Consider the following 12,778-nt stretch of genomic DNA (forward strand, 5'->3'; position numbering starts at 1 on the left):
GTATTTTTGGGTGGTATTACTATACAACGAAATTGTTTTTGTTTTATATATCAATACTATTATTATTGTTATTATATTAGTAATATTATTAACTTTACTTCTTAATTTATGCTATGTACTTTTCACTTGCGGCATTGTCATAATTATTGTATTTATTTAAATTTTTTTTATTAATAGACAATTGTTTCGTATTTGCTCTACAACTTTCTTTTACTTATACATATCTTATTGTGATATTTTATTCAATATTGCGCTTCTCTTAATAATACTTAGCTACATACACATTTATATATCTACATTTTTTTATTTATTAAATTTTTATTATTATGTACATATTAGATTTGGATTAAGTTTACGATTTGATTTAATACATATTTGTCTATATTTTTTGCATATTTTCTAAATGCTAACATCCACATATTTATTCATAGATTTAGCGCATTTGATAAATAATATATTTTATAAAATGAGGAAATTAAAGAAATTATAAATAAAATATAAATTGTAATCAACATTGTATAGTTACTGAGAAATAGATATGGTTCTTTATATACCATATAAAACCTGAAAAGCTGAAGCTGCAACCTCCTTACGTTAACCCCGACTCTCGTTTGAACGGCCAAGATAAGAGTAATTTTCATCTGCTATAAGACTGAGGAAAGTAGGCCTTCACAATCACATTCCAAATTCCAAGGAATGAAAGATTCATGAGAGGTCTGTCAAAATCAGTGCGAAAGTTTATTTAAAACGATCTTTGTAGAAATTGGAAACTTTTGAACAGTACGGAAAATAACTTTTAGAGCTTTATGTTAAATAAGTCTGGTAATTAAGTCTTAAGACAACCGTAAACTCTTGTCAAGGGATGATCGATTTGTCTTACCATATTTTCCATGCTAAAAATATACTCAGTTTCAGTATAGACCGTCGAGATTTATATTTAAGATTCTTCATTAACCGGTTAAAAGTAAATCTCGGATCACCTTTGTCAATGGGTGTTATCGCAGAAGCTGCTTATGAAACAGATTTTCCAATATTCGATATCTCGGTTACATTACATAGAGTTAGCGGAGTTTCACCATCGACGTTAACAGTATGACTGGAAGTCAAGATAATTCGACGAGGTTGGAACATAGGGAAATAGGCTAAATTTGATCAAAAATAAAGCTATTCTGCCTAATTCAGCAGTTTCAAAAATTGTTTTGTTTCGGATATAAAGCTTTAAATTAGTTACCAAAATGGTCCCCTGGAGCTGTGGACTGCCTTAAATAAATTTATTTTTCTAAATATTATAACCTCCATGGAGCTTAGTCAGCTTTCAATAACTACGAGGAAGCTTAGTTTTGTACAAAATTCCATATACTACACTTTTAGCAGAAAACTAAGAGACTTATGTCATATTCAGCTTTCTTTGCTAAGCTAACGGTATACCAGCATACATAGGTAAGACGCTTAACTAAAGCTTTATTTACACTTCATATTCGTATGCTTTCTTACAACAAAAATATTTACAGCGCTCAACTAAACACTAATTAACCGCTACTTAGCCTAAGTCTTTGTGAGAGTGACTAGATTATAATTTATACGCTTTCCCTGTTAATTTACCTACTACTTCGCATACTTGCTATCTTACTTTTATGTCTTTTTTTTGTTTTTCTTCCTCCGCTTACATTCTACAAAAACTGCGCCACCGCACTGGCGCTACTGCGACGAGCCAACAAGCGCCGCCACTATCAATCATTGGCCAACTTCAGTCGCACCGCAATCCGTTTGCACTTCCACATGAGCTGCGTCTCGAGTATGCTGAACGACATGGCAACCAAGACCAGGCCTAGCAGCAGATACGCGCAACAAGCGAAAAGCTGCACGTGCGGTCCGTGGAAAGTGCGCTCTGGCATGAAGTCGCCATAGCCGATGGTGGTCAGTGTGACAAAGCAGAAGTAGGCGCCATCCACAATAGACCAATTCTCCCAGAAGGCGAAAATCACAGTGCCCAAGCAAATGTAGCAGATGAGTATGAGCAGCACAATGCTGATGGGCACCTGTGCGCCGGCCTCCTCCACCTCAGCGTCGGCATTCGAGCCGGTCTCATCGTCCTCAGCCTCATCGGCGGTTGCGTCGGTATCACAGTAGGCGGAATGCTCCTCTGGCTTGGTGTTTTTGGTGCCTTTGTTGAGCTTTGTCAGTCGAAATTGTTCGCCAGCTGTCGCCTCACGTTGCATGTACGCCGCCTCCTTGTCCTCGTCGTCGGAAGTCTCGGTGGCTGTGTCGCCGTAACAGCTGTTCGACTTCCCACTTCGGTGGCTCGCTGCATGCATGTTGCAGCCGGCGCGTCGTGTTGCGGCATATGTGGTTGATTTACGTGCCGCTGCATTGCGTTGGAAGGTGTTTAGCGTGTGCCGGTGGAAGGAGGCTGCAGTGGCATTGAAGAGACTACGCGCGCCCCGCTGTTCTTCGTCTGTATTGCCAATGGTGCTGTGTGCATTGGTAGCGCCGCTGCTGCCAGAGATGAGTGGTACACGTGATGGCGTGCCGTGTGGGCAGTTGCTGCAAGATAGCAAGAGTGGGAGAACGGTTTATTAGTTTAGAGTTTTACAGTTAAACTTTTTTTTTTTAAATAAATCTGTGAGTTAATGTCTGCTTTCAGAACTTTCCTTAAGTATATAATGGATTTGAGGATACATAATAAATATAACGATTATTACATACATACATTTGAGGAAACTTTTTACCAACCCACTATATTAGACTCAGTCTTGTTTATTTATATGGGAACAAAGCAATGTTGTAAGCCGCTTAAGCCAATCCTCGGCTGTAATAGTGTTTTACAATCAACTATGCTTTAGCAAACTGTTTATTTTCGTAATCAGGCATATAACTGCATTAAATTTTTGCGGCGTATGTTCCGTTATTTTTAGTATGTTTTGATTTATTTTCACATAGCATTTAGAATATTCTGGAACTTTTATATATATATATATATATATTTGGCGTAGGAACTGCTTTAAGCGATTATAGCCGAACTGGAACTTTTAATAAATGTATATATTTATCAGAATTCACGAAAAATGGGAAATAAAGAGTTTAAAAGGGTTGCCACCTGTCTAAAAAATTATATTTCTTGAGCGTATACTACAAAAAAGAAGCGCGAACTGAAATAAGTTCAATAAATATACACTTCGAAATATTTTTTCATATAGAGTTGCCACCTGTTTTAAATTTTTTACACAAAACATAGTATAAGATGTGCAAATTACTGCAACAAAAGCATCGAACTGAAGAATTTCAATAAAATAACACCGCACAATATTTTTGGGAGGGTTGCCAGCTTTTTTAAAAATGTTTATTGTTGTTTTTTAAGTCGGGCGAATGATTTCTATATAAAGACATGTGTATGATATGAAAATTGTTCCTAAAACAAAAGCTTCAAATTAAATAACTTCAAGAAAATGATACTTCAAAATACTTTAGCGGAGGGTTGCCAGCTGTTGGTTTTTTTTACATAAGATAAGCGAATTGTTTTTGTATACATACATACAAGTGTAGGAATCAAATGAAATTATTTCAAGCAAATTATACTAGTAAATTTAACAGAAAAAATGTTGCCACCTGTTTTAAGATAAAATATCGTAATTAATGCTATATTCATATGTAGATATGATATTAAAGAAATTCAAAAAAGTTTACACTTGAAACAATTAAAAACAAAGTTGCCACCTGTTTAAAATCTTTATTCTATAAAATGAAAAAAATAAAATTCAGTTAAATATTTCAAAATGCATATGAAAACAAAAAATGAGAACAAGAAAGGTTGAAGATATATTTAGGTTAGTTATATATTTGAGTAGGGTTGCCAGATGATTCAAAAGAATACAACTAATTTTATAGGATGAAAGCATTAGTACTAAATGGAAAGTAAAACTAAAAAGGTTTATACAATAGCTTTATTATTTCATAAAGAGTAATAGAAAGTGAATCAGACAAGCCTTCCATAAGTGATACTACATTTTTAATGTCAGAAATCGAAACGAAATTGTTCGTCCATTTAAAATCTTCAACCTTTCATTGCCTCTTTGAGTCTATCTACAATTACTACAATTTATTTTCGTTATCTCCCCTACAAACATTCTCACACCGCCTTTTCTCTACCCAAACTAAAACCTTTCTGCTCGAATCCAACCATTTTCGACATTTTTCTTCTACAATAATACTCTGTCTCCTCTCCCTATCATTTAAACCCTTTCCCACTTACTATATTTGCATCTATTTTGTACGCCTTTTTTGCTTAAGCTGCCAACACTAATCACTTCATCCCTTTTTTACATATGTACACCCAATTGCTTTTTCATTTGTTTTATTGAGCATTCAATTCATCTTGTTTTTCATGCTCCTGCCACACGCTATGATCGAATCGTTGTGCTCAATTTAATATCTAAACAATCGCAAAACGAAATAGTCACTTACAGTCTGTCTCAAACCCTTTTGATGGTTTGCATTCGCAGTTGGTTGCCATGCCGACCACACATGGCGTATACGTGACATTTTGCTTAACCACACAAATGCCGTCTTACACCCTTCCATACGCACACACATACATATATACATACATACATACATGACAGCTTGCCATGGCCTTTGTTTAGTCTCACATTTTGCTTAGCACAGCAATTTGCATAGTTTTCGACTTTTGAGCTTGCTATACTGCCTTGTTGTTTGTGTGTTGGTGTGGTGGTGTTGAGTGCTATATTGACTTTTGAAATTGCTGCTTGTCATCGTCGCAGTTTTCGCTTATTTTCGGTATGATTTATGATGTTGAAAATCAAAATGTTATTATGATTGTTATTGTGACTGGCGTTTTGTGGTTGATAGCTTTATTTTGAAAGAAATTACAAGCGAAATAATAATGCAAGTTCGGCAGTTTTGGTCGGAGATTATGGATTTATTTGATAATAGAAATATTTAAAGAAGTATAGTTAGAAGAAAAATAAATATTTTTTTTTTTTAGAAAAATATACATTCAAGATTCATCTGCAGATCTAATGCTCAGTGAGGCTGGATCGATGAAGCATATTCAGTAAAATATTATCGGTAATTGCTTTTACAGGAAATCGGGAGTGCAAAGATGTGTTGAATACCCTCAACTTTGAAGTTCTGAAGAAAACTAAAAATTAGTGCGACCCACATTCTAAGCCTCAAAAAAATTTTCTAATCCCCAGCTTGATTCCTCCCGAGTCTCCTATTCGCTGATATCTATGATAATATCTTTCTTGTCTGTCTTTAAACCGGCGACTAACAGAAGGTTTCAAGACCGGAGCATTATCATGTAGGGACCGAGAAGGTAATCTGGTAACGGATGTCCAGAGCATACTGGGATTATGGAGGGAACACTTATCCGACATGCTGAATGGCAGTAAAAGTACAATACCAGGAGATGGAGAACCCGATTCCCCAATCGACGGCGATGGAGCAGATATTCCATTGCCCGACCATGAACAAATTCGAATAGCAATTACTGGCTTGGAGAACAACAAAGCGGCGGGGGCCGATAGATTACCGGCAGAACTATTCAAATACGGCGGCGAAGAACTGATAAGGTGCATGCATCAGCTTCTTTGCAGAATATGGTCGGAAGAAAGCATGCCTGACGATTGGAATCTCAGTGTGCTCTGCACAATACATAAAAAGGGAGATCCCACAATCTGTGCCAATTACCGTGGGATAAGCCTCCTCAACATTGCCTGCAAGGTGCTGTCGAGCGTATTGTGTAAAAACACTTTGTGACTAAAGCCCACCGTCAACGAATTGATTGGGCCTTATCAGTGTGGCTTTAGACCTGGAAAATCCACCATGGACCAGATATTCACCATGCGCCTAATCTTGGAAAAGACCCGAGAGAGAAGAATGGACACTCACCATCTTTTCATCGATTTTAAAGCTGATTTCGACAGCACGAAAAGGAGCTGCCTATACGCCGATGTCTGAATTTGGACATTGACATTGGACATCGAGCAACACCAAAAGCTCCGTCAGGATCGGGAAGGACCTCTCCAAGCCGTTCGATACCAAGCGAGTTTTCAGACAGGGTGACTCACTATTGTGCGACTTTTTCAATTTATTGCTTAAAAAAATAATGCGAGCTGCAGAGCTAAATAGAAAAAGTACAATCTTCTATAAGAGTTTATAGCTGCTGGCGTACGCCGATGATATTGATGTCATCGGAAGCAACAACCGCGCCGTTTGTTCTGCATTTTCCAGACTGGATAAGGAGGCGAAGTGAATGGGTCTGGAGGTGAATGAGGACAAGACGAAATATCTAATGTCATCAAACAAACAGTCGGCGCATTCGCGTCTTGGCTCACACGTCACTGTTGACAGTCATAATTTTTAAGTAGTAGATAGTTTCGTCTACTTGGGAACCAGCATCAACAACACGAACAATGTCAGCCTCGTAATCCAGCGCAGAATCAGTCTTGCCAACAGGTGCTACTTTGGACTGAGTAGGCAATTGAAAAGTAAAGTCCTCTCTCGACGAATCAAAATCAAACTCGACAAATCGCTCATTATTCCCGTCCTGATGTATGTCAAAGAAGCGTAGACGTTGTCATCGTCCGATGAAACGACTCTTGGTGTTTTCGGGAAAAAGGTTCTGCGCAAAATTTATGGTCGTCTTAACATTGGCAACGGCGAATACCGCAGACGATGGAACGATGAGTTGTACGATTTATACGACGACATTGGCATAGTTCAGTCAATAAAGAGACAACGGCTACGCTGGCTAGGTTATGTTGTACGAATGGATGAAAACACTCCAGCTCTGAAAGTGTTCGTTTCAGTACCCGCTGGTGGAAGCCGCGGAAGAGGACGAACTCCACTCCGATGGAAGGATCAAGTGGAAAGTTGGCGCCAAAAAACAAAAGAGAAATGAGAAATGAGTGACGCACTCTGGTGGATTAGGCTATAATCGCTTAAAGCGTTCCTACGCCAAATATATAAATATAATCCCAAAAAATCATGAAAACGTGAGCGTGGAATATTTGTTTCGTCTTGGCTTGAATTTCATTACCTCGGCAATTAAACTGGCTCTAGACATTAAAAATCACCCACTATTACACCAGTTGCTTTAGTCTATTTGTTAAATTCTATATTCGATCTGACTTGATAACCACTTTCCCCACCAGCACACAACGCTTTTGCCCCAATACCCAATTCTATTATTTCACAATTATTTTATCCAATTCCCAGTAAGAAACTTCATTACTTAAATGTATATAACTATGCAACACATGAACTAGAACGAAATAAATGAAAGAGCAAAGCAATTTTGTACACGAATTGCATTGCAAACAAATTCCATGAATAAAATCACTTTCCAAAGGGCAAACGATGATGCAAACAGCTGCCAAGAAAATATGTTTCATGTAGAAGCCATATAAAACAAGGCGAGCACACTTATAATGCTCCATGGGCAGACAAACAACGCTCATGTGCTTGTATATTTATGAGTTTATGCGGGAGAGCAGACGAGCAAATAAAGCAAAAATATGAGTGGCAAAGGAACATCAATAAATAAATCTTGAAAATGCTTGTATTTATTAAATTTTATTTCTTAGCAAACTTAGTTCAAATATATATTGTTGTGAGTGTTTGTTTGAATAGTTTGAAGCATGTTACTTATACACCATGTACTCTCTGTGCAGTTGTTGCCTACAACAGTTGTACATATAAAACAGGCGTATAAATATTGCTTGACCTTACAGTAGCTGAACTCTGACGTTGATTTGGCATGTACTAGTTGCCAGTGCGGGAGCGATTGAAGCATAAATATATAAACGGACGGAGCAAAACGTGACTGTGAAAGGAGTTCAGGAAATAGTTATATATGGATATGTGTATGGTATTATATATGGAAAGTGTATATATTTATTGTATTATGTAAAAAATTGACCACAAATACAGAACTATGTGTACGATTTATCAGAAAAAAATCTGTTCGAATCTCACTCGTTTCATTGGGAATTTAAAGAAGTCCTTCAACATACATTTAAGGTAGAAGACATAAATAAATATATATTTAAGGTCTTCAAATGCGGCACAATATGCTTTCAATTTTGAAGTAATCAAATATTTTCGTAATATTAGGTTGGCAAATATCTCCCTTCCGTTTTTTCTGTTAATTCAATGCTTTATAAAAAGTGTTACAGTGATCGGATTTAGTTCAAATATGCGCGGTTTTGTTCGATAATATGTTTCCATCTAGACGGCAACTACATAATACCCCCTCGTACAAGCCTTTCTCCTTATTTGCGAAGAACTCGGACATCCACTTTGCACAAGCCTCTTTTGAGAACATCATCATCAACGAAGTGTGTGCTTCAGACCTTTATTTTTTTCTATTTCTTTTTAGTTTATATGCTTTCGAAGTCTAAGCGAATTTCATTCATATCGTTTTTTAAATTTTTTACTTATTGTTATTATGTTGATAACTAATATGAAGAGGGTTTTATTTGGTAGAATAGAAATCATAACCACTATATGATTTTATTTTTTATTTGTTTTTATCAGCCTTTTCTTTTTATCCCAAAGATATATTATATATCAGAAAAAGACTGTAATACCATTCGGTACCTAAATTCTTTAAGTAAGTTAGATATGACTAAGATTTAACTCACTTGCTTATAAAAGTGTATAGTGAAACATAGCGTATATGTATGCATGCTTTCAAGTAACTGTTAACAAGAATTGTGGTAACCAAACCGCAGACGTGTCGATTTAAGTCATGCATTTTAAGCATAAAATGTCGTTTAGTGACAGCATCACTGTTACAAAAAAATATAAATTCGAAAGAACGACTACAGCTGAGCACGTGAAATATGTATTGGCTGCTACTTTTGTGCAGTGATTTCCCAAATTAACTTTATTTCACAAATTTCGTGGACTATATTCCAAAGATTTAGATTTAGAATTTTTTATTAGTGGTTGAGATGATAACAATTGCATACACAGACCCTTAAGTCACGATGTTGGCAGTCGTGCAAGTAGTTTTGACTGAAGAATATGAAATGATAAGACTACAATAGTAATACATTTACTTCTTTAGATGACTGATTTCCCTTCGCGAGAAGCAATTTATATTTATATTTATGTTGAAATCACAGTATCTCAGTGTTACTACCAGGTCAGTTCAGTTTGGTGTATTGTTCTAATGGAGAAAAAACTACGAATAAGATATGACGAGTTTGGAAATTAAGGCAGTCGTGGTTAGCTTATATTGGCTTAGGTTATTAATTGCTGGTCCGCAAACCAGAGCGCAGCTATTTAATTGGATGACTAAATTGGTGCTTCAACTTCTGTAAAAGCAGGACAGTATAGAAGGTGATGGTGAATTGATTCGGTACTAGAAATAATGATAAAAATCCGACAGCAATAAATAAATCTCGTTTAGGAAAAAATAACGAAGCCTACATATCCATATATACAGTGGTGTGAGGCTGCTTTTCTGCTAACGTATGTGGACTATTTTATAAAGTTAACGGAATTATGAATGAGTACGACTTCAAATGTATTTTGGAGGAAGTAAATTTTCCCCTATTCTGAGTGGGAAATGACATGGTGTTGCATCTTCGAACATTATAATGACCCAAATCACAAGGGTGAATATATATGGTAAATATGGTTTCAAGCAAACATTGTCAATGTTATGGACCCAATGCTATGGGTCCCAAATCTAAACTTTATAAAGAACTTGGTAGCTGGTTAACAAGCGCAAAGATATGACTAACATGCAATACTTTTTAATAGACTTTAAGAAGGCTGTCAATCAATTCCGATGAAAATCTTTTATAACTCAATTGTATCAATGCCGAGAAGGTGTGGTGAAGTGGTATAAAATCAATGGATTTGAAACAAAATATTAGTAAAACATATTTTTCACCTTTGATTCCAAAAAGTTGTATATGTTTTGTCCACATAATTTAAGAGTTGAAATCAAAATGGTAATTTTTTTTAGGAATGCCAATTTTATTGTTTGTAAATGTTAAATAATAGTAAAAATACCAAATTACAATAATTTCACGTTTAATCAACAGTGAGTAAAGTTGAATGGTGCGATATATATACTTTTTCTAAAATTGTGCTTTAGTTGCATATACAAAATATTAGATCTACAACTTTGCTTCCGCCGTTTTAAATAGATGTCTCTAGGGCCAAGCACTGGTCGATTAAATCGTTTTATATCGATCTTGGACGTTTACGTTCAACAATAACCCAACAAAATATTTGTAGAGATCTGTTTGCATCCCAAATTTATTCTCAACTGAAAATGTCACTTTTTGAGCCGAATTCACGACATTTGCGGGAAATTTTGCTTTTCTTTTTTAATTCCAAGAAAAGTGCGGCTGAGGCTCATCGAATGCTTTCGGATACGTACGGTGAGGCTATCCTAAGTGAAAGAACATGTCGCGAATGGTTTCAACGTTTTAAGAACTCGAAGACCGGCATGGTGGTGGAAGGGAAAGATTTTCGAAGGTGCTGAATTGGTTTGCTAAAGCCAAGTGAAACCATTACAGGAGATCGATACCTAACGCAATTGATGGGTTTGAGCCGAGCACTAAAATAAAAACGGCCACATACGAGGAAAGACACGATAAAGTCATTCTCCAGCATGACAATGCTCGGCCTCACGTCGCAAAGGTGGGCAAAAAATATTTGGTGACGCTGAAATGTGAGACCTTACCCCACCCACCGTATTCTCCAGACGTTGCTCCATCTGATTACCACTTGTTCCGATCGATGGCACACGGTCTAGCTAACGAGCACTTCAGTTCTTCAGAAGAAGTCAAAAATTGGATTGATACTTGGATCGACTCGAAAGATGAGGAGTTATTTCGTAACGGAATACGCATGCTGCCAGAAAGATGGTCAAAAGTAGTAGCTAGCGACGGCCAATATTTTGAATGACATTTTTGTAACCGTTTTTATACAATAAAGCCTTAAATTTACAAAAAAAAAACGGCGGAAGGAAAGTTGTAGACCTAATAATACCAAATAACAATACCAAATTTGTCTCCAAAATTTTTTATAGCCAATAATTCTTGTATCCGGATTCGCATTTTTTTATATAAAAAAATATATAACACATATGAAATAACAAAATTCGAATTCAATCACAACCCTCAAATGAATATTAATAATTCTTCGTCAATATTAAGATACAATACGAATATCAGCAAAATAAAAACAAAAATATTTATTTTGGCTTCAGTAATGCTTTAATTATTTGAGCTGTTGAATTTGAAGTGACCATTTTCTATTTATAAACACATCCATCACTGGCGAATTCCATTAAATAATACATGTAGCTGCTTTGCGCAGATGTCTCGTCATGATTTCTGCATTAACCACACTAATACCGATTATGTTAGTAGTTTATTCTATCATACCATATGTACTTGAGTACATATATTATGTATATGTATATATCTAACATAAACAATGAATCAACGTAGGCGCATTACATATGTGCGTAAATGAATACAATATGTACCAGCGTTAGTAAGCTGCTTTAATTAGAAACACTAAAAGTTACTCATACGCCATGGTAAAACTGGCGAATTGAACACCATAGAAATGATTTAAGTGGCATTAATTGAGAAATGCTGCGAATTTGAGCTAGTAAAAGCAAAAAACAAAATTGACAAAGAAAGAAACGTGGGAATAAGTAAATGAATGCAGAATAATAGAAAAGGCGAGTGTGTGTATGTATGTATACATAAAATAAATAATAATAACATATGTTGTAGGTATTTCAGCACGAGTGCGCGTCACTTACTCACATTCGTTGGCAAAAAATGCCTCCAATTTATTTGTCACTATATGTTAGCAACGATATGTAGCTTGTCACTTATGTTACTTACGATACTAGTGGAGTAACAATAACTCAGTCTTGTACGAAATACCACGTATGTAGCATTTCGCTACTTATGCCATTGTATTCTTCTTGTACTCACAATGAAATAACGGCAATAATACATGTGTTCGTTCAAATCGCTTTCATTGATACTTCATGCCTTTTGCTTTTCGGCTGTTGCTTTCCTAATTACTTATAGATTATTTTTGCTTTCGTACGAGTTCGCTTCAGTCACTTAGTCTTGGTTGGTTGGCAATGTCAGTAATTAATTGTAGCTTAAGTTCAAAGCAGGTCTATTAATTGTTGATTGTGTTCTTTTTCGTTATTATTTTGATGGAAATTGTGGTGAGCTTATATATAAAAAGAATTTGTTGTATTCGCTTAAAGCTGTTGAGAATTATTTTGGAAATAAATTAGTTTCATTAGCAAAAAAATGATAAGTGGCTTTAACTTAAAGAAAACTTTCTTGAAATAGAGAAAGAAGAAAAAAGAAAGCTTCACAAGTGGTGAGAGTGTGTGAGAAGTGAGTTTTTGAATTCTGTATGGTCTGTGAGCCTTTCTTCTGCCTTATAAATACATTTAAGTGATACCATACTGTTATTACAGAAATGAGGGTCGCAATGGAGCTGAGAAGGTTTCTCATTGATTTTTTTAAATTCTCGTAACAAAATTGTTAAAGAGAGTATTTACTCAACGAGTTAGATAAACGGTATGAATCGTTTACTTTACAATATATAAAGTAAACACTAGTGAAGATATCTGAACAGAACTTTGCAAAAATACTACATTTAAAAAGTGGCATCGCCCTTCTAAAAATCGTCGAAATCGGTCCATAAGTTTTCAAAACCCTATATATCGAATATGAGGACCTCAGTG

At 35.7% G+C, this 12,778-nt stretch overlaps 1 protein-coding gene across 1 annotated transcript in view; it reads right to left on the bottom strand.

Annotated features, from left to right (window-relative positions):
- LOC105215132 (AF4/FMR2 family member lilli) overlaps positions 1-12,778 on the bottom strand; it is a 63,678-nt gene continuing 50,900 nt past the window's right edge. The window contains exon 7 of the mRNA XM_054234313.1: positions 1-2,544. Within this exon, the coding sequence (XP_054090288.1) occupies positions 1,731-2,544 (814 nt within the window). The 3' untranslated portion in view covers positions 1-1,730. The remainder of the gene's footprint in view (positions 2,545-12,778) is intronic.

The sequence above is a fragment of the Zeugodacus cucurbitae genome, chromosome 6 (genome assembly GCF_028554725.1).
Source record: "Zeugodacus cucurbitae isolate PBARC_wt_2022May chromosome 6, idZeuCucr1.2, whole genome shotgun sequence".
In the NCBI taxonomy this organism is placed as follows: domain Eukaryota; kingdom Metazoa; phylum Arthropoda; class Insecta; order Diptera; family Tephritidae; genus Zeugodacus; species Zeugodacus cucurbitae.